At 38.1% G+C, this 18,944-nt stretch overlaps 4 protein-coding genes across 7 annotated transcripts in view; all 4 read left to right on the top strand.

Annotated features, from left to right (window-relative positions):
• LOC112145978 (cell adhesion molecule 3) overlaps positions 1–3,263 on the top strand; it is a 9,001-nt gene extending 5,738 nt beyond the window's left edge. Inside the window, exons 2-5 of the mRNA XM_024271509.2 lie at positions 677–949; positions 1,045–1,371; positions 1,461–1,718; positions 2,592–3,263. Coding sequence (XP_024127277.1) covers positions 677–949; positions 1,045–1,371; positions 1,461–1,718; positions 2,592–2,734 — 1,001 coding nt within the window. The 3' untranslated portion in view covers positions 2,735–3,263. The remainder of the gene's footprint in view (positions 1–676; positions 950–1,044; positions 1,372–1,460; positions 1,719–2,591) is intronic.
• The window catches only part of LOC112145980 (hemicentin-1), a 29,674-nt gene extending 17,020 nt beyond the window's left edge, over positions 1–12,654 (top strand). The window contains exons 6-10 of one of the 4 annotated variants that reach the window (XM_036213211.1): positions 9,237–10,940; positions 11,219–11,485; positions 11,561–11,893; positions 11,974–12,228; positions 12,299–12,654. In XM_036213211.1, the coding sequence (XP_036069104.1) occupies positions 10,889–10,940; positions 11,219–11,485; positions 11,561–11,893; positions 11,974–12,228; positions 12,299–12,306 (915 nt within the window). In that variant the 5' untranslated portion in view covers positions 9,237–10,888 and the 3' untranslated portion in view covers positions 12,307–12,654. Of the gene's footprint in view, positions 1–9,138; positions 10,941–11,218; positions 11,486–11,560; positions 11,894–11,973; positions 12,229–12,298 lie in introns of those variants that run through there. The other 3 variants (XM_036213212.1, XM_024271512.2, XR_004948324.1) reach the window with 3 other exon arrangements.
• Positions 12,655–12,870: 216 nt separating this feature from the next.
• On the top strand, positions 12,871–13,532 carry cmc4 (C-x(9)-C motif containing 4 homolog (S. cerevisiae)). The gene is made up of 3 exons (XM_024272570.2): positions 12,871–12,971; positions 13,074–13,133; positions 13,218–13,532. The coding sequence occupies exons 2-3, from the start codon at positions 13,076–13,078 to the stop codon at positions 13,364–13,366; spliced, it is 207 nt and encodes a 68-aa protein (XP_024128338.1). The 5' UTR covers positions 12,871–12,971; positions 13,074–13,075; the 3' UTR covers positions 13,367–13,532.
• A 1,060-nt stretch (positions 13,533–14,592) lies between these two features.
• On the top strand, positions 14,593–17,692 carry LOC112146842 (cell division cycle 37, HSP90 cochaperone). The gene is made up of 8 exons (XM_024272871.2): positions 14,593–14,967; positions 15,188–15,469; positions 15,641–15,746; positions 15,827–15,942; positions 16,033–16,155; positions 16,322–16,504; positions 16,596–16,667; positions 16,741–17,692. Exons 1-8 carry the CDS (start codon positions 14,860–14,862, stop codon positions 16,876–16,878), a joined length of 1,128 nt encoding a protein of 375 aa, XP_024128639.1. The 5' UTR covers positions 14,593–14,859; the 3' UTR covers positions 16,879–17,692.
• Positions 17,693–18,944: the final 1,252 nt, after the last annotated feature.

The raw sequence follows: 18,944 nt of genomic DNA, 5'->3' as shown, positions 1-18,944 counted from the left end.
TGGTGTTAGAGTGGAGGATGCTGAAGACAGGCTTAGATGCAGGAAACTGATTCGCTGTGGCGACCCCTAAAGGGAAAAGCCGAAAGGAAAAGAAGAAGAAACTGATTATCCTCACATTACTGAGTCCCATAAGAAAACTGGGGAAAGTTAATCTTTCATTTATTTCTAAAAAATATTTTTTTATCCTCCTTTATTTTAGACACAATCCTTGAGTTAGTGAGTAGGTTTGTCTTTGGTTTCAACAATGTGTTTTGTTTTTTGTCATGGACAGATGAATGAACAGGGAATCATGATTGTGATCAGATAAATCCCTGGATAGAATGCTGCATTCTTTGATCTTAAATGTATACACTTTAAATATAAATTAAAAAATCAACCTGGTATTAATTTAAAATATGCTGAGTAATGTGTAAAATCATTGGTAGTTGGATACAATTCTCTCCATATACCAATTATCCCCAATTCTTCCATCACTTTATTATTTATTGGATTCATTTGATTAGTTGGTTTGGAGAAGTCCATATTGGGATCAAGCTTATCACACACACATGCATGCACAAATAACAGATGTGACATAATTGATATCATTGTAAATCGTTACACCCCTAGTATGTAAATATTTTGTATTTAAAGCATCTCCTGTTCTCTGACATAAAATTTCACATGTTCCATCTAGTATCCAGTCAGGGTCCTTGTGAAGTTGTGATCAGCCCCCAACAGAGTGTGGTTAAGTTTGGAGATCCCTTCACAGCCACCTGCAATGCCTCAGGCAGTGAGATTGAAGGAATGGGTTGGGAGTCTCCACATTTTGGCAAATCGCTTACAGAAGGGATTTCTTCTTTGCCACTTCAAATCGACAAAGTGGAGGTTTGGAAAATTGATTTGATGTGCTATGCCACTCCCTCTGATGGTGACCAGTGTACAACAGACCTAGAAGTCACGGTTTACAGTGAGTAACTTTCAGTGGATTTTCCCAGATATTCCCAATATTTCAAATCAACCCAGTCAAAAAAAGTGTTAATGTTTTTTTTCCTTCTTTTGCAGAAACCCCAGATAGTGTGTCTGTATCCGAGTCCCTTGATGAAATTGGCGTCATGAGGGAGGGTCAGCCATATGAAATAGAGAGTTCGATTTTGAATGTCGCACCAATAAGATACCTCTCTGTGATTTGGTACATTGGAAGTGTATTTGTTTATGAAGAACATTTTGAGGGTTCGGATGATGGTCCTATCAATGTGTTGTCTGTCCTCAAAATGACGGCCAATGGAAGCCATGATGGAAGTGAGATCTGGTGCACTGCTAAGCTCAACTTGCGGACAGAGGGTGGTCCTCCTTCAAGAGAATCAGTTCAGCATCGGTTGACTGTACTCTGTGAGTTTTAAAAGATTTATTTTTATCTCCTCTAAAATGTGTTTGAGTTTTCCTCTCATGGTTTCACTTTCTCACTTTCATTTTTTTAGACACACCCGTTTGCTCTGAGCCTGCAAACGAGACGCTGGAAATTCCTGCAAGTGGAAATGTAACGTTAAACTGCAGCGCCAAAGGGAATCCGAAGCCATCGTACAGCTGGCATTACCCTCAAAACATGCCAAACACAGCCATAAACGGGAACCACAGCATCCAGACTCTGTCCTCTCCACCTCCGGGGGTCTACACTTGTACTGCCTCAAACTCCCAGGGCACCACCGTCAAATATTTCACTCTCATTGAAGCCGAAAGTAAGACATCTAGTCTTAATTAGTTTTATTTCTTGGGTCCTCTCCATGCATATTCTTCCCGTTCATGGATGGGTTTCCTCCAGACATTACGGCTTTCTCCCATGGTCCAAATACAAGCTTCAACACCCGAGCTTCAGCACACTGATATAGAACATTTGGGTAATGTGACCGGAACGTTCTTTTTTTTTTAGGAAGGCAGGTTCAGTTCTAAAAGCTGCATGTCAGCGTCTTTGTTTTGTTGGAGTTAAGCTACAGACATAAAAGTCTTTTGAGTTCTGCTTATCTGCTGATGTGCTTTTTACATGCCATCTACACATAAATGTAAAAGTTTCAGACAATAAAAATAAAGGGCAAATTTTCTCTCTGGCCTATTTTGTTATATTGTCATATAAGATTTACCTGGTAAAACATTTTTATTTATAGTGATTAATCGCAACACAAAAGTGTGATTAACCTGGTTAATTTTTTTAATCGATTGACTGCACTAATTAAAAAATAAACGTTCTAAGAGTACAGGTTTGTTTGTGATTTCATGTTGTAATTACTCCCAAATAATAGGTAATCGGCAAATTCTGTAACAAACAAAAAATAAATGATAATTGCGACAAATTTTTCCCCAACTTTGATTTTGTTAATTTTTTTTAATTGATACTGACCCTAGTTTTTTTTTTTTTTCATGAGCAGCGAAGGAAAAACTTCTGTAGCTTAAATGGACTCTGCCCTGCTTGCGTGTTTTGTTTTGTTTTCACTTTTGCTTTTACCTATGTTGTTATGTTACTGTTTTACTTTAAACAGTTTTAACCTTTTGCTTGTTTTTCTTACTGTTTTTGCATTTATGTCAACTGTTATAACTTGAGTTTCCATCTTTTACAGGAGATCAAACAACCTTTGGAGTCCTGTTGGGAGTATTTTTGACCCTTATTTTTATCCTAACTGTTGGCGGTGCACTTTTCTGGAGATTTAGAGGGGGATTTTCCTTCAAAAGCTGTCCTCCAAGAAGATCTTCTGTTATATGAGGAGGATTTGGAGTTTTGAAAATTCTATTTCAGCATTCTGAGATGTTGCGAAAATGTTTCTGGACCTCAAATGACGGTGTTTGTCCTGCATGCTCTTTGTGTGTCTTTAAAAACTTTACTAACCAACATATGAAATGATAACTTAACAATGGAGCAACTTGACAATCAGAGCTTTAAAGTAGAACCATGAGCCCTCTACTTTGTGGTATTTTTTGAGGGAGATCTCCTCATGTTCTTTACTTTCTGTTAATATCTCTATTAGTTGAATCAAGTTGTAGATGCCTCACTAACACACATGACATTGTTTTTACAACTTCTTATCTCATTCTCTAACATTATTTTCAACTCGTCGCCAGGGTTAGAGATAAGAGCGAGAGTTTTCCAAGCCCAGATTCAGTTAAATTCTGAGTCACAAATTCCAGATTAAAGTGGAGTCTAGTTCTGTAGTTGTTTTTTTAGGTTACTAAACAGTTTTACAAATGAGATGGTACAGACAGATTCTGCATTTTGAGACATTATTTTGACGTCATTGCTTGTGTGCACAAACCCTCCACCTTAACTTCTGTTGCATCTTCATATAAAAGAATGTCCAAACGGTGAATAAGGTGCACCAGTTTTTATTTACATTCCACCCTTAAAACGAAAACTTTTTTTTTTTTTTTATTAAAGAAAAACCTAACTGAGAAGGTACATCCTTTCCGTGAGATCCAGAGCGCATTGTTGCTCTATTCCTGGAAAGATCTCACTCTATCTAACAAAATCCTTAAGATGGGATGGTGAATGTCTCTCTCTTTTTGAGCGTTGCAATACGGGTGCAACGGGTGACTCAGGAGGAACCTGAGGAAGAATCACTGGTGGTAAATCATGTGTCTCTTCTGACTGGAGTGGGGGTACAGAGTCCACGCTTAAAGGTGCTTTGTCAACTGCAACTGGTTCCCAGTCTTTGCGCTGCTCCAGGCCTGCATCAAGTTCCCCTGGAACAATGTCTTGCAGTCTAGCTCTGACTTGATCCACATGTCTCTTCATGGTTCCACCATTCCCGATGCTGACGTTGTATGACACGGGTCCTGATGAACCCAACACCACTGCTGGTATCCACTTCGGACCGTAGGAGTAGTTTCGGACGAACACATTTTCTCCGGGTCCAAAACTCCTCAGTGTTTTCTTTGTGTCGTGAATTTCCTTCTGTTTCAGTTGTTTTTTCTGTACTCTTGTTTTCACATCTGGCATGAGCGGGTCAAAAGCTGATCGAAGTCTCCGTGACATCATCAGTTCTGCCGGTGACAATCCTGTTGTTGCATGTGGTGTAATCCGATAACTGAACAAGAATCTTGACAGCTTTGTTTGGAGTGTGTCACCTTTTATCTTCTTCATCCCCTCCTTAAAAGTCTGTACTGCTCTTTCTGCGAGACCATTTGTGGATGGGTGGAAAGGTGCAGATCTCACATGATCGATTCCGTTTTGTTTCATGAATGTCTCAAATTCAGCACTTGTGAAACATGTTCCATTGTCTGACACTAACATCTTTGGAAGACCAAACACACTGAAACTCTGTCGCAGTTTCTCAATGGTGACTTGTGAAGTAGCTGATTTCACAGGATAAATGTCCATCCACTTTGAATGAGCGTCTACCACCAACAAGAACATCTCGCCAAGGAACGGCCCTGCGTAGTCCACATGGATTCTGGACCAGGGTGTCTCTGGCCATTCCCAGGGGTGTAATGGCGCAGTGGGTGGTGATTTTTGGTGTTTTTGACATTCTTCACATAACTTGACCTCATTTTCGATGCTTTCATCCATGCACGGCCACCAGAAATATGACCTTGCCAGACCTTTCATCTTTGACATGCCTGTGTGGGTCTGGTGCAGGAGCTTCAGGATTTTGTCTCTTCCTTTGGTGGGAATAACCACTCTAGCTCCCCAGAGCACGCATCCATCCCTCACACTGAGCTCCATTCTTCTTTGTCGGTATGGCTGTAGGTGGGCATCTGTTTTCGCCGGCCATCCTTTTAATATGTTATCATGGACTTGGGACAAGATGACATCTGTAGCTGTCCATCGTTTTATCTGTCTTGTGTCCAGCAGTGCATCATCCAGGACATCCATCATCAGAACTTGTTCCACCAACTCTTTTTCAGGTGTTGTTTCTGGCAGAGGCAATCTGCTCAGTGCATCTGCGTTAGCATGACTTTTTCCTGGTTTGTAGACAATGTCATACTCATATGCACTTAACATCACAGCCCATCTTTGCACTCTCGGTGAGCCCATTTGAGGTATAGGTTTCTTCATGTTAAAAAGAGAAATCAGTGGCTTGTGGTCCGTGTAGATTTTGAAAACTCTGCCAAACAAATACTTGTGGAACTTCTTGAGACCAAATATTATCGCTAAAGCTTCTTTGTCCAACTGCGAGTACTTCTTTTCAGCGGGTGAGAGCGTGCGTGACATGAACCCAAGTGGTTTCTCACTGCCGTCCTCCATTTTGTGTGATAACACAGCTCCAACACCGTAAGGTGATGCATCACATGACAAAACTAACTCTTTATCTGCTGAATAGTGAATTAACACATCAGCTGAGTTCAGTAGCCTTTTTGATTTTTCAAATGCTTCCTCATGCCTTCTGTGCCATGACCATTTTACATTTTGTCTCAAGAGTTCATGAAGCGGAGCCAACAAGGTTGCCAAGTTTGGGAGAAATTTGTTGTAATAGTTTAACAAACCCAAGTAGGCTTTAAGCTCTGTTACATTTGTGGGAGCTGGAGCATTTAGGATGGCTTCAACTTTCTTTTGCACTGGGTGAAGCCCTTGTGCATCAATTTTATGTCCCAAATACTCCACCTCTTCTTGCATAAACTCACACTTGCTTCTTTTCAGCCGCAGGCCGGCCTCCTCCAACCTGCTCAGCACCTCTGTTAAGTTTTTTAGGTGGTCTGCCTCATCTTTGCCACTCACCAAAATGTCATCCAAGTAGACCACAACCAAAGGGATGCCTTTCAAAAGGTTTTCCATTGTCCTCTGGAAGATGGCAGGTGCTGATGCGACTCCAAATGGCAGTCTGTTGTATGTGAAAAGTCCTCTGTGTGTGTTCACAGTTACATATTTCTTGGATTCCTCATCCAGCAGTATTTGTTGGTAAGCATGACTCATGTCTAGCTTAGTGAACTGCTTTCCTCCTGAAAGTGCAGTGAACAGATCCTCCACTTTTGGTATGGGGTACTGCTCCAAAGAAGCCACTGTATTTACAGTTAGTTTGTAATCTCCACACAGTCGTACAGTCCCTGTAGGTTTAAGAATGGGCACCACAGGCGCTGCCCACTCTGAATACTTGACAGGTGAGATGATGTTTTCCCTTAACAGTCGGTCTATTTCTTCATCCACTTTTGCTCGCATAGCAAAAGGAACGGATCGAGGGCGGAAGAAGCGGGGAGAGGCATCCGATTTTACCCGAACGGTGGCTTTGGTGCCCCTCAGAGTGCCCAGTTCTTCTTTAAACACATTTTCATGCCCGTTCAACACTTGCTGCAGTGTATTTTCGGTTGCCTTGACTTTATGCACTCTCTCAGCTTGGCATCTGTTTTTTATTTCTCTCCAATCCAGACTGATCTCCTCCAGCCAGCCTCGACCTAGCAAGCTTGGCCCGTCCCCTTTGACAACAATCAGGGGAAGTTTCAACGTCTGCTGTCTGTACTGTACCTTTACTCTTGTGGTGCCGATAACCTCCACAGAATCCCCTGTATAGGTTTCCATTTTAATTTTGGCGTGCTTCAGACTCGGATGTTTTGTGCTTTTCCAGGTCTCTTTAAATGTTCCTTTACTCATAACAGTTAAGCAGCAGCCGGTGTCAATTTCAAAGTCAACTTTTTGTCCATCAAGTTTTAATTTCACAGTGTAGGGCTCAACTTTTTTTAGGTCAACTCCAGTCTGACGTCCTACCTTGTACACTTTTCCCCCTAGCTTTGTTTCGCTATTGATGCAATTCAATGTGAAAGACTCCAGTTCATCATCCTCACTTTTCTTTTCCTCTTCTGTGTCATAAACTTTGTGTGAATGATAGCGAGATCCCTGCTTATTTTCTCTCTTCTGGTGTTTATGTTCATGTTTGTCCTGGTTGGTTTTAATCTTGCTTCTACAGGCTCTTGCTATATGTCCCACTTTGCCACACGCATGACATTTTTCTCTTTTGTACTTACATTCTGCCGCCGTGTGTCTGGTTCCTTTACACCCATTCTTGGCTCTTTTGGAATGTCCGAGGTTCCTGGTGTCCTTTATGGATGCTGTAGCATTTTGTAGAGACGCCTGTCTGCAGATCTTGAGCATTTTTATTTGCCGTCTCATGTGATACTGCAATCCCCATAGCCTTTTCAAAGGTGAGATCTGTTTCAGCCAGGAGACGCCTTTGGATCCTGTCATCATTAATCCCACATACAATCCGGTCCCTCAGCCTTTGTTGTAGGGTGTTCCCGTAGTTACAGTCTTGGGCTAAACGGCGCAGCTCAGCTACATAATCCATAACTGTTTCATTAGGCTTTCGGTTTCGAGAATCAAACTTATATCTCTGTACTATTTCACTTGGCTTGGGGTCGTAATGGTTCTTCATCAATAATACAAGCTCTCTGAAGGACTTGTCTTTTGGCTTGTCTGGGCTGAGGAGGTTGCGCATTAAACTGTATGTCGATGCTCCAACAACACTTATCAATATTGCTCTCTGTCTGTCTTCATCATCAATTTCATTGGCCGCAAAAAACTGTTCAAGTATTTCTGTATACTCATCCCAGGTCTGCATCTTCGGATCAAATGCTGCTAGCGTGCCAATAGTTGCCATGTTTCCTCAGTGGAAGGCTAAGCTAACCTCCGCCACGTGTTAGCCCGCACCTTGCTGCCGTTTCTTTATCTCCTTTTTGGACGTCCTCCCCCTCAAAAATCCTCGTCGCCAAAAAGATGTTGCATCTTCACATAAAAGAATGTCCAAACGGTGAATAAGGTGCACCAGTTTTTATTTACATTCCACTGTTACGGCTGTGGCCGTATTTGGTTTTGGTTCTCCTGGTTTAGTGTATTTTTGTCAGAGTGGGACTTCTTTGTGTTTTGTGGATCTTTGTTTGTGTTTCTGTCTTGATTTGTTTCAGGTGTGGTGCTGGAGGCGTGGCTCCCCATTGGTTGGACCTGAAGGAGGGGAGCCTTCAAAAGCCCCATTTGGACCTCCAGACCACGGGAAGGGAGCTGGGCTGCAACAGCCTCCACTGCAGCTCAGTGAACTTCTCCACCTGTTTTAATTTGTGCGCACTTTGTTTTCTTTGGTATTTTGGTTAAGTTCCCACTCTGTATTCTTAGTGTTGGTTTAAGTTAGGTGAAGCTGTAGGGGTGAACTGCCATTTTCTTTAGTAAATGTTTTCTCCTGTTTATGTTAGTCCAGGGAGGTTAGTGTTTGTCATTATTTTACTGTTTCTTTTACAGGTAAGCTCCCTGGGTTGAGTTAGTTGGGGTTTTGTTTGTTGTTTTGGCCTTGGTTCACCCTGAAGCCTTTTGCTTCACTTTTAGTTCATTATTTTGGTGATTTTTGTCATGTAAATAAATTCGTTATATTTTTATGGAGACATTTGTTGTTTTTTGTTACACATTTCATTTAATTTACCTTTATGTTAAGCCCCGCACCCCTAGACCAACTGGGGCGTAACATCCACCACTCGGTACATCCGAACACACCTGCTCTCAGGTTCGTCTGACTTCTACTTCTTTCGAACATGTAACACACAGCTCTATGTAACTAGCCTGCCCCCTGCTGGCCATATGATTTAACAATAAAGGTAATAACAACATTTCAGATTCAAGATACCACAACTTCCTTAAGGTAGTTGGAGAACTTATTGCAAAAAGTGCATTTAAATTATTGCAAATATTTGTGATATTTAGCAGTATTTAAATTGCACATATTATGGCTTTTTTTACACGTTTATTTCTCTCTTTTTTTAAAATCCAAAGTATTACCAAAGTAAGATTTTGCTGTCAGGCCTGAATGTAATCTTGTTACAGCTTATTCTGTGTTTTGGACATTTTAGAAGTCAATATTATGTCTTGAATGCCTTTTAACATGTTTTAAAATGTTGCCCTGTTTTAAAGCTGAAAACTGATTGTTGTGATTATTGTGAAGCACTTTGGTATGCTGAAAGGAGTTATAAAGTGCCATATTCATTATTCATTCATTCTAATGTTACAGATTAGGACTTTCCCAATGCCACAATTTAGTAAGCATTTTTAACGCTCTCTTTCTTTTATTGGGAAAACTTGAAAATACAGCAGGAATAATATAGTTTTAATTGAAAAAAAACTGCTAAGAGGAAATATTTACTTGAAAATTCAATAAAATTTAAAAAGTATTGCCCCAATTAATGTTATGTATTTGGAGAAAAAAAAACTTAAGATTTGTCCAATACTTGACAACTTTATTAGTTTGAACCACAATATGTACTCTCCCTTTTTATGACAGAAGACTGCTGGTTTTTATCAGGTAGTTTTGAATAGAAATGTATTTTAAAGGCAAATTTATGTGAATAAACCCAAGAAGTGTACAAATGCAAGGCTGTAACCAAAGGAAAACATCTGGTGTCAAAGATAGGACATTTCAACAAAAAAAATCAAGTTGGACGTCCTTTCTTTAGGTACCAAGTGTGGAAGCTTTAACCCAAATTTCTCTGAAGTCATTTTATACCCAGATCTGCTCACAAAACTTGATCTCAGTGACATGGTTCGTGATCTGTGTTTTAAATATAAATTTATATATATATATATATATATATATATATTTTTTTTTTTTTTCAGGCAGCATTGTTTTTGCTCACAACAGTTGCATGTAATGATGAAAATGATTTTTATTGATGTTGTATTTTTATTATCTTTACTGTGTATATATTAACAATTACATTTTTGCTATATTTTCTATTTTATATCTGTATGCATTGTTACGCTTTTGGACTGTTAAATAAACTCTGTTCTGGTATCCCAAACATGCTTGTTTTTTAACAAATAGATTTGTTTATTTTAAATGTCTACAGGACTTTTACTTTGAAAAATGTACATTCCAAACTATATTTTTTAAGGCATATAACCTTATTTTTTGCTTTGTTTCCTTTTGTGTTACTGATGCCCCTAAGCTGAATACTGATTAAGGTAAAGTCAAACTAGTCAGTGTTTTCCTGCTGCCCTTTGTCAATCTGTCGGGCCTCTTTTTCTGTCTCTTTGAGGCCATCCAGTGCTGAGACTGCCATACTAATTAGTTCCCAGCAAAGTCAATGTAAAGGGAAGTTTATAGAAGTCTTTTCCTCCCTGCAATAGACAACAAAAAGCTTTTCCTGAAATCTTTTAAGTTCTGTCGCTGTCATTACCCAAAAGTAGGCCAACTGTTTGTTTATGCTCTGCCTGTGTTGCCATAACAACCTGGCAGAGTACATGCAGCTGAATGAGTCATTGACAGAAAAGATAAAGCTTTTACTATGGATATGGTTCTAGGGAAACTTGAAGCATTTTTTAGGCTGCATGCAGCACAATCTTTCGGTTGAGATTTGCAGCTGTCTTCATAAATACACATGAAGGCATTTGTAACTTGAGATATCTCACGCTGCAGTTTCAGTTCGGGTTGTTATGCTGTGTAACATTCTAGTCACAGTGCAGGTCCTACAAGCTTAAGCATAGGGGCCAGAAGCAGCAGGACACAAGCATGCAAGACAGGGGAAAATAACCTAACTGAAGGAAATAACATGGTTTTGTGGAAAAATGTAACTGTACTACAGCTTTTATAATGAAAATCTACATGGGTTTATATCCACAATTGAAGAGGTTTATAGAAAAGAAAACCACACAAAAAAAAGAATTAAGATTTACTTAATGCCACAAAAAATTAATGATCACGATTGGAGATCGGTTGAAGCTTTTGAAGCCCTTCGTTTCCAGCTTTAGGACAAAGTAGTGTTTTATTTGTCAATCAGCTGTTAAATTTCCCTCTTTTTCTCCCCCTTTCCCCCCTCCCATCCCTGAAGTCAGCTGGGAAAGGGCTTTGTGTTGGTCCAGCATAGTTCCCTGCAGAGTTGCCGAGGTTGTTCAAGAAGGAATTTCTCTGTCTCTCGACGAATCCATTTAAAAAAAAAAAAAAAAGAAAAAAAAAACATGGGAAATAACGTCCTAACGTGGATTCTGGTTGTTTGCATGTCTTCCTCAGGTAAGCTATGAAAGGATGCTCTTATTTTCATGTCATTTTTTAGGAGGGGAAAGTGTTCTTGAAAAAGCTTTATGTCTGTAAATTTTAAAAAATGAGAGTTTAATTTCAACATTTTGGAATATAAGTGGATTAATTTACGCTCTAAAGTGTCTTTTTGACTTATCTAAAATGTTGTTGAAACAGGGTTACATAATAGGTTCTGATTTTTTTTGGTTTTCATGTCCTGATGTGATCATGCCAACCATTTTTTTGATGATAACTGTTGCTGTGTGTGACAGCTTCAGGTGAAGGATGCTCCCTAGTCCTCAAGCCTTCCAGGGTTGTGGTGGGCTTTGGGGAGTCGGTGTCAGTCAGCTGTGAAGCTACACGACCGGTTCATGTGCTGGGCTGGGAATCTGTCATCGGTGCCTCGTACACACATGAAAACCGCTCCGTCCAGTGGAAGGTGGACAGCCTTATAGACTGGATTGAGGAGCCTATATGCTACGGGGTGTTTTTCACAGCTCCACGACAGTGTGAGGAGAAGCTCAACCTGGTTCTCTTTAGTAAGTTCAACCTCGCTTCAAATAAATGTTATTAAACTGACTTGTTTTCCTGATATGATGTCTGTGTTAATGCAGAAACTCCAGACAGAGTCTCCATCAGGCATGTGAACCACAGCGGCCCCATGGTGGCAGGGAAAGAGTACGAGCTGCTCTGTGAGGTTCAGAATATTGCTCCTGTTCAGTATCTCACCCTGAGGTGGTACAGAGGGCAGACGGAGGTTTATACCCACTCGTTTGTTGACTCACCGTCTTCCTCACCCGCCCAAGTCTCGTCCACCCTCGTAATCACTCCAACCCAAAGCGAAAATGAAGCAGAGTATAAGTGTGTAGCAGAGCTGGAGCTCGGACCTGAGGGGCCACAGCCACCTCCCTCTGTAACCTCAGAGCCTCTAATTGCATCTGTGCACTGTGAGTTATGAACCTTGCAGCGTCCTAAACTACATCTGCTCAAATTTCACACGTTACCGTTCTTCTTTTTCTCTTTCTAGTTCCTCCAACAATCCTCAGTCCTGAAACAGAAGTTTTGAACTTAACTTTGGGTAATGAAATCACCCTAAACTGCACAGCCACAGGAAACCCTGCACCTGTTTACACGTGGCAATCCTTGCATCCCATGCAGGAGAAGATGATGGATGAAGCCGTGGTTACCTCTTCTTCACTTCTCCCAGGAACCTACACCTGCACTGCCTCAAATCTACTGGACCAGAAAAGCAAGCAGTTCATTATCAAAGCAAAAACCAAAGGTAGAGAGGGATTTAATATTTGAAATGAGACCCAAATTATTGCTCAAAATTCTGATTTGTTTTTGCTCAGGTATCTGAGGCAAACTACCTTGCATGAAGGTCAGAAGACGACATCCGGCGTGCAGAGAGCAATGCTCTGAGAAGATTTCACTGTTGTTTTCAGCACGGAAATGATGCAACCTTTTACAATTCAGTGGATATTTATGTAAAGTTAGATTTCACAGGCAAGACCACATTAAAAAATGTTTTTGGCAATTTCATTTTTAATGTGTTAGATACATTTTTAGAATTGTAATTCTTTTTCTTTTTCGTGTTATTTTCTTGGTCCAGTTTATGTGTTGGTTTGTGTACTTGACTAACAAAATACAGCTTTGGTAAATAACAAAAAAGAATAAATGAAAAAATGTTTCAGTGGTTGCCATTGTACATATGAACTGTTTCTTAATTTTCTTATCTTTATCAATAAAATTAAAATGTTGAAAATGTGGACATTTTCTTTAATCTTGTGCGTTTTTCAAAAATAAACAAAGCACAAACTTCAAATATCGGATATATCAATATTTTAAAAAGGATTAAAAGTTGTGGCAAAAAGCTCACATGTAAATATGTCTTAGGCCACATGATGTCGCTGTTGAGCGAAGTAATAGGTTAACTGCACACCACGTGATCAAAACAATCCCTTGAATGCGGAAGTAGCTCCTTTCCCTGTAGCGGTCAGTCGACCTGCATGTAAAACCTTACTGGTAGGTATAACTTTTAAAACAATGCCACCAATCTTTCCCCATTAGGTGGAGTTTCAAATTATAATTTTTTTCCAATAAAAATACTGCCATGTTTTCCTATAGATATGCCACAGAAAGATCCGTGTCAAAAGCAGGCATGTGCCATTCAAACGTGTTTACAAGGTACACTGACGTTGTTGTTGTTGTGACCTTATAATGCAAATCACGAACAAATTTATGAACAATTTGTTTTTTCTCATCTTTCAGCTAACAAATATATGGAAAGTAAATGCGAGGATGTGATCCGAGAAATGCAGCGGTGCTGTGCAGCGCAAACTGGAAACTCCGTCTGCTGCTCCGGTTTCAAAAACTCCAAACTGACAGAGAACAAGAGCAAGACAGCTGACACCACATGATGACGCTCATTTAACAGAAATAAAAAATATATAAATTGTCTCTGTTAGATTTAACATGACTCTTGTGGCTCTGGTATTTAAATATGTGTACTGTCCAAATGAGTTGTGAGGGTGATAAGTATTAACATACATCATGTTACAGCCTGTATAAAAACTAGTGTATAATTTAATCACTATACAGTCAATTGTGATATGTCATATAATTGGGACACCGAGGATAAAGGGATAAAAAAGGAAAAATATACAAACTGATTTTTTTTAAAAATCCTCTACTTATAATAGTTATTTATTTTTAGGGAACGGACAAACTAAATTATAATGACAGGATTGTTCTGCATACTGCTGATCCAGTCGTAAATGTCTAGATCACCAGTAAAACAGCTCATCCAATATATTTGGCCAGCAGCAAGAACAGGGGTAACATCTCAGCAGAGTAATCCATTTCCAGTTAATTAGCTAAATATTTAGTTTGGAAACTAAAATATTTAGTTTGGAAACTAAATATTTAGATACATGCTAAATATTTGAATCCAAACAAAATATTTAGTAACAAAACTTACATTTTTAGTTTGGAGAAATATATATTTAGACTAGATATAAATATTTCTTGTGCAAACTACATATTAAAGTTGATCAAATTAAATATTTGGTTTGTAGGCTAAATATATAATTCTAAAATAAATATTTAGCTTAAAATCACAAATTTAGCTTGCTAAGTATATATTTAGTTAGTAAATGTAACATTTATAAATACATTAATTCAAATGGTAAAAATATTCATTTAAAAAACAAAACCTGTTTTGTTTCTCCTAAAACACGCAAAATATCTGAAAGCATTTATGTCAAAATTTTACTTGTCTAATTTACAAATGGCACCCCATACTATATCTGAAAAATCAATAAACCTGGTTTTAAAATGTAATTGTTTGTAACTTCATGTTTTCTATAGAAGCATATTGCAATCCAATTTAATTAAAATTTCAGAGTACAGATATTAGAAATCCTTTTTTAATTTTTATTTATATATATTATACAATTCTATTTTATTTTGTTAATTTGGTTTATGTTTATATTGTTTTTTCTTCTTCTCTTTTACTAATACTTATATTTTATTCATTTTGTCTTTATATGTATTCGTATACAATGCCACGTTTTGTAATATCTACAATTTACTGTCAATAATAATTCTTTAAAAAGTTCATTTTCATTTGGTTTGCGAGGTCTACGTTACGTACAGGACGTGCCTTACGTATGACGTAAGCGGAAGTTCTGAAGAGAATTTCTTCTAGAACTCTGTAGCAGCTTCTCGTTAGCTCTTGTTTGGGAGTAACGAGTCATTTATCACGAGTAATTTAAGGCTACGGTAACAGAGCACTAACACGCAGTTCTGAAAGGTTCAAGTGTTCATATTTATTGGGTTGATATTTTAGCTAGCGTGATTTAAACGCGAACTTAACCGACTCCTAGTTGAAGCTAGCGCTGCTTGCTGCAGGATGTCCAGGATAGATTACAGCGTGTGGGACCACATTGAGGTATCGGATGATGAAGATGATACCCACCCAAATATTGACACTCCCAGCCTCTTCAGATGGAGACACCAGGTAAAATCTTTTAAGGAAAACTGTTAAAGTTGATCCATATTTTTAAATCAGCTTTTGCTTCTTGTGATTTCCCAACACATGCCATGCTAATTTGCTAAAGTGGATTCCTTCTTAGATTGAACCCACAATCATTAATAGAGTTGATGAAAGGGCTGATGAATATTTGAAATTGTTTACCAATGTTTACACATATGTTTGATTTTTTTTTTTTTCTTCTTAGGCACGTGTGGAGCGAATGGAAGAATTCCAGAAGAAAGGCGAAGACCTAAAAAAGGGACTCACCGAATGTCGACGTAAACTCACAGAGATCCAGAAAAAGATCCAGGGCCTGAACCTTTCAGAGTCCGATGGTGCCAAAACAGAGCTGACCAAATTCCAGGCCGATGAGAAGAAACTGAAAAAAGAGGAGCGGGACTGGGAGAAAAAGCTGGATGAATTCAACAGGGAGGAGAGGAAGATGCCGTGGAACGTCGACACACTCAGCAAGGATGGGTTCAGCAAGGTGATTTAAATTCAAACCTGCAGATACAAAGAATCATGTGGTTTTCTAGCAAGATGTTAGAAAATTCAATGAAGCTCACACAATTCTGGTTGTTCACATTCTCTAAACAAAGTAATAATTTTCTAAAATAAAAAATATCCTGTTGGTCATAATGATTTTTGTTTCCAATAGAGCATAGTTAACAAAAAACCTGAGACTTCTGAAGAGACTGAAGAAGAAAAGGAGCAAAAACACAAAACATTTGTTGAAAAACACGAGAAGCAGATTAAACATTTTGGTAAGCCTCAGTAACTTCTAATTCTATTGCTTTTTCCCTTCTTTAAAAAAATATTAAAGTCAATTTTTGTGTACATGCAGGCATGTTGCGACGATGGGACGACAGCCAAAAGTATCTCTCTGACAATCCACATCTTGTATGTGAAGAAACGGCTAACTATCTTGTCATCATGTGCATCGACCTGGAAGTCGAAGAGGTAAAGAATCAAACTTTTTTTATTCTTTTTTTGTCTTCATCATATGTTTTTAGTTTTTTTTAAATTAAAGCTTTGCTTTCCAATTTGCAGAAACATGCACTGATGGAGCAAGTGGCCCATCAGACCATCGTCATGCAGTTCATTCTTGAGTTGGCCAAAAGCCTCAAAGTGGACCCCCGTGGTTGCTTCCGTCAGTTTTTTGCCAAGATTAAAGTAAGCCAACGTATTTAGTTTAATTTCAAGCTCAATTAGTCTTTGATTCTTGGATGAAACAGATAAAAACTTCTGGAAACTTGTTTTCTTTTTGATCAAAAGTTTTTGTAGTTGTTTAGTATTCCTGGTTTGGAAAGTCCACATTTGTGTGTTTGTTTCCCTACAGACAGCAGATCAGCAATATCAAGACGCTTTTAACGACGAGCTTGAGGCGTTTAAAGAAAGGGTGAAGGGAAGAGCAAAGATCCGCATAGAAAAGGCCCTGAAAGAATACGAGGAAGAGGAGCGACAGAAGAGGTTGGGGCCCGGAGGCCTGGATCCAGTTGATGTGTATGAGTCACTGCCAGCTGTAAGTGCTTTCTAAAAAAGAAAAAAAAGGGCACTTTTGTCAATCTCTCTCTGAGTTTGAAATGGCTCACATAGTTTGTCTTCAATTACAGGAAATGCAGAAATGCTTTGATGAGAAGGACATCAGCATGTTACAAGAAGTCATCACCAAAATGGATCCCACTGTAAGTTATTCACTTTTGTATGGAGGCATTTTTATCTTCAAGAAATCCCAGTTAACATGCGACTTCTTTTTAGGAGGCCAAACTTCATATGAAGCGGTGCATTGACTCGGGCCTGTGGGTCCCCAACTCCAAATCCGATGATGGGGAAGAAAAGGAGGAAGAAGGGATCTACGAAGAGGTGAAACAGGAGCCCCAAGAAGCCAAGGAGTGACTACAGTGAATTTCCTTGTTTGTGATTGTATTCAGTCTCTGTATCCCGGTCTCATTACATGTAAAACAGCTTGCCAATGAACACAATAATTTCTCTAAACTTTTTGAGCACAAATTTGAAACATAAATGTCACGTTTAAAACAAATTGTTCCTCCCTTTTTTGAAAAACAAACTGTTTGTGCATCACCTAAAATTCGTCTTTTTCCTTCATTTGTTGTTTTGTTTGTTGCTGTTGTTGCATAGTTGCAAGCTTAATAACACAGCATTGTCATATTTTTTGGTTGCAGATATTTTATGTAACTTTGTACGTTCACCCTGAAGTTCCATTTTTTTTTTTTGTTTTTTTTTAATTTATATTATTTTACCATTTCCTCCACATCTTTTCCATTATTCAAGTAACAAGACAAGACTTACTTGGACTCTATTGATTATTCAAAGTATAATTTTGAAGGATGAAGCGGGAAAAAAGCTGGTAAATTGAATTTTTAAGCAAAACAGTGATTGGTATTACTGTCAGTATTTGGGCCAACAATAGCTACTCGTGTTTGGTTGATTATTAACATTATTGTGCCCAAAGATCTAGCTTTGGCTTCTTGCTCAATGGTAATCTGAAGAGTGAAAAGACCAAATAGTGGCCTGTGTGAGATCATGTAATATTCATGTTTTGGGGATTCTCTACCCTCACTTTGCTTGTGCTTTAAATGAAAAAGTACTTTGACATTTGCATGTCATGGCTTACATTTTTAAGTGAAGAAATTAGGGGAAACTGCATTTTTTTCATAGGGAAAAAATAAAAGCAACTTTAAAAAACTGACCATTGTATTATTTTTTTTAAATGTTTTCTTTTATGTAAAGATAGATGACTATAGAACTATAAACATTTAAAAAAGGGTGCCTGAAAGAAAGAATAATATATCTATATATTGCCCCAGGAGAATTTTATTTTATAAAAATCCAACGTTACATGATTTGAGTATAAATAGACACTAAATAGAACAATGTTTTTTCTTTTGTAGATTTTGTTTACATTTTTACCAAAAATTCTAGATTTTGCATCAGAAGTTAAAAAGCAACCCTTTCACCTGTAAAAAAAATAGGAAAAAGATTAGTTTTGGGTTTATTCACAATGCAAAACTTTATTTTTCATAAAATAATTAAGTACAGTTTGAACAAGATGATCGTCAAAAGGAAAATTCTTAATTTTTTACTTTAAACATTGACAGAAAGTTTTCACTTAGCTTTTGCTTGATTTTAAAATTAGCAATAATACTTTATGATTTCTACTTAACATCAAGTCAAATTTGATCCAAACACGATGCTACTTTTAAGCTGAATGTAACATTAACATGCAGATTAGGCAATCTAAATTAAATTGATTGAAGCAAAATAGTACATTAAATTCCCATTTAGGAAATGCTGATGTTTATTTTCTCTGTTTTTAAATATACATGTTTACTTCTGTTAAATATATATATTTAGTGATCATCCAAATATATCAGAAACTGTAGGTTTTCTGCAAAAGTCTGTTAACCTTTTTTTATGTTGAGTAGACACCTTATATATGCATTTTTAAGTCAACATGACAACTCTAGCTGCCAGGTCTTTGCGTAGATTAGTTTTCTTCAACTTTTTTAGGCAGATCTTAATAGTGAGTATGTTTTAGACAAGATTTTAGGCCTCTAAACTTCCTCATCCATCTTTTCAAAATTGATTAATCCCCTTTGGAATCACAGGGTTGCTGGAGCTTATCCCAGTTTCTCTTGGGTTCTTTTCTTGTATTATTCTAACAGCTTTCTTTAGATTGTCTCTTGTTCAACCTGCATATTAAAGATTGCTGTGATATGCTGGAATTTTTTTCTACACTCTCTACATGCCATCTGGAGGAAGCAGAAGTGTGGAAATGAGCTGAAGGAGTAGCAGTGCAGAACTGATAATGATATCTTACAGGAACTCGGACTGAAAATCTCCCATGCTGGCAAAGAGAAGTTATTGTTGACTGTTTAACCTAACCTTCAGATGGATTTTTTTCTGTAACCTTGGCAACCAAAATTGCAATAAATGGGGAA

This window comes from Oryzias melastigma, linkage group LG8 (genome assembly GCF_002922805.2).
Source record: "Oryzias melastigma strain HK-1 linkage group LG8, ASM292280v2, whole genome shotgun sequence".
NCBI classification, from domain to species: Eukaryota; Metazoa; Chordata; class Actinopteri; order Beloniformes; family Adrianichthyidae; genus Oryzias; species Oryzias melastigma.
Note: the sequence above shows the minus strand (reverse complement) of the source record. Positions and strands in the feature narration are given on the sequence as shown.

Excerpts from the sequence above, each read along its gene's own strand:
- cmc4 (XM_024272570.2), top strand. The coding sequence starts at position 13,076 with ATGCCACAGAAAGATCCGTGTCAAAAGCAGGCATGTGCCATTCAAACG. Across the intron at positions 13,134-13,217 it reads CATTCAAACGTGTTTACAAG|CTAACAAATATATGGAAAGT; the intron begins GTACACTGACGT and ends CTCATCTTTCAG.
- LOC112146842 (XM_024272871.2), top strand. The coding sequence starts at position 14,860 with ATGTCCAGGATAGATTACAGCGTGTGGGACCACATTGAGGTATCGGAT. Across the intron at positions 15,943-16,032 it reads TCGACCTGGAAGTCGAAGAG|AAACATGCACTGATGGAGCA; the intron begins GTAAAGAATCAA and ends TCCAATTTGCAG. Across the intron at positions 16,505-16,595 it reads TGTATGAGTCACTGCCAGCT|GAAATGCAGAAATGCTTTGA; the intron begins GTAAGTGCTTTC and ends CTTCAATTACAG.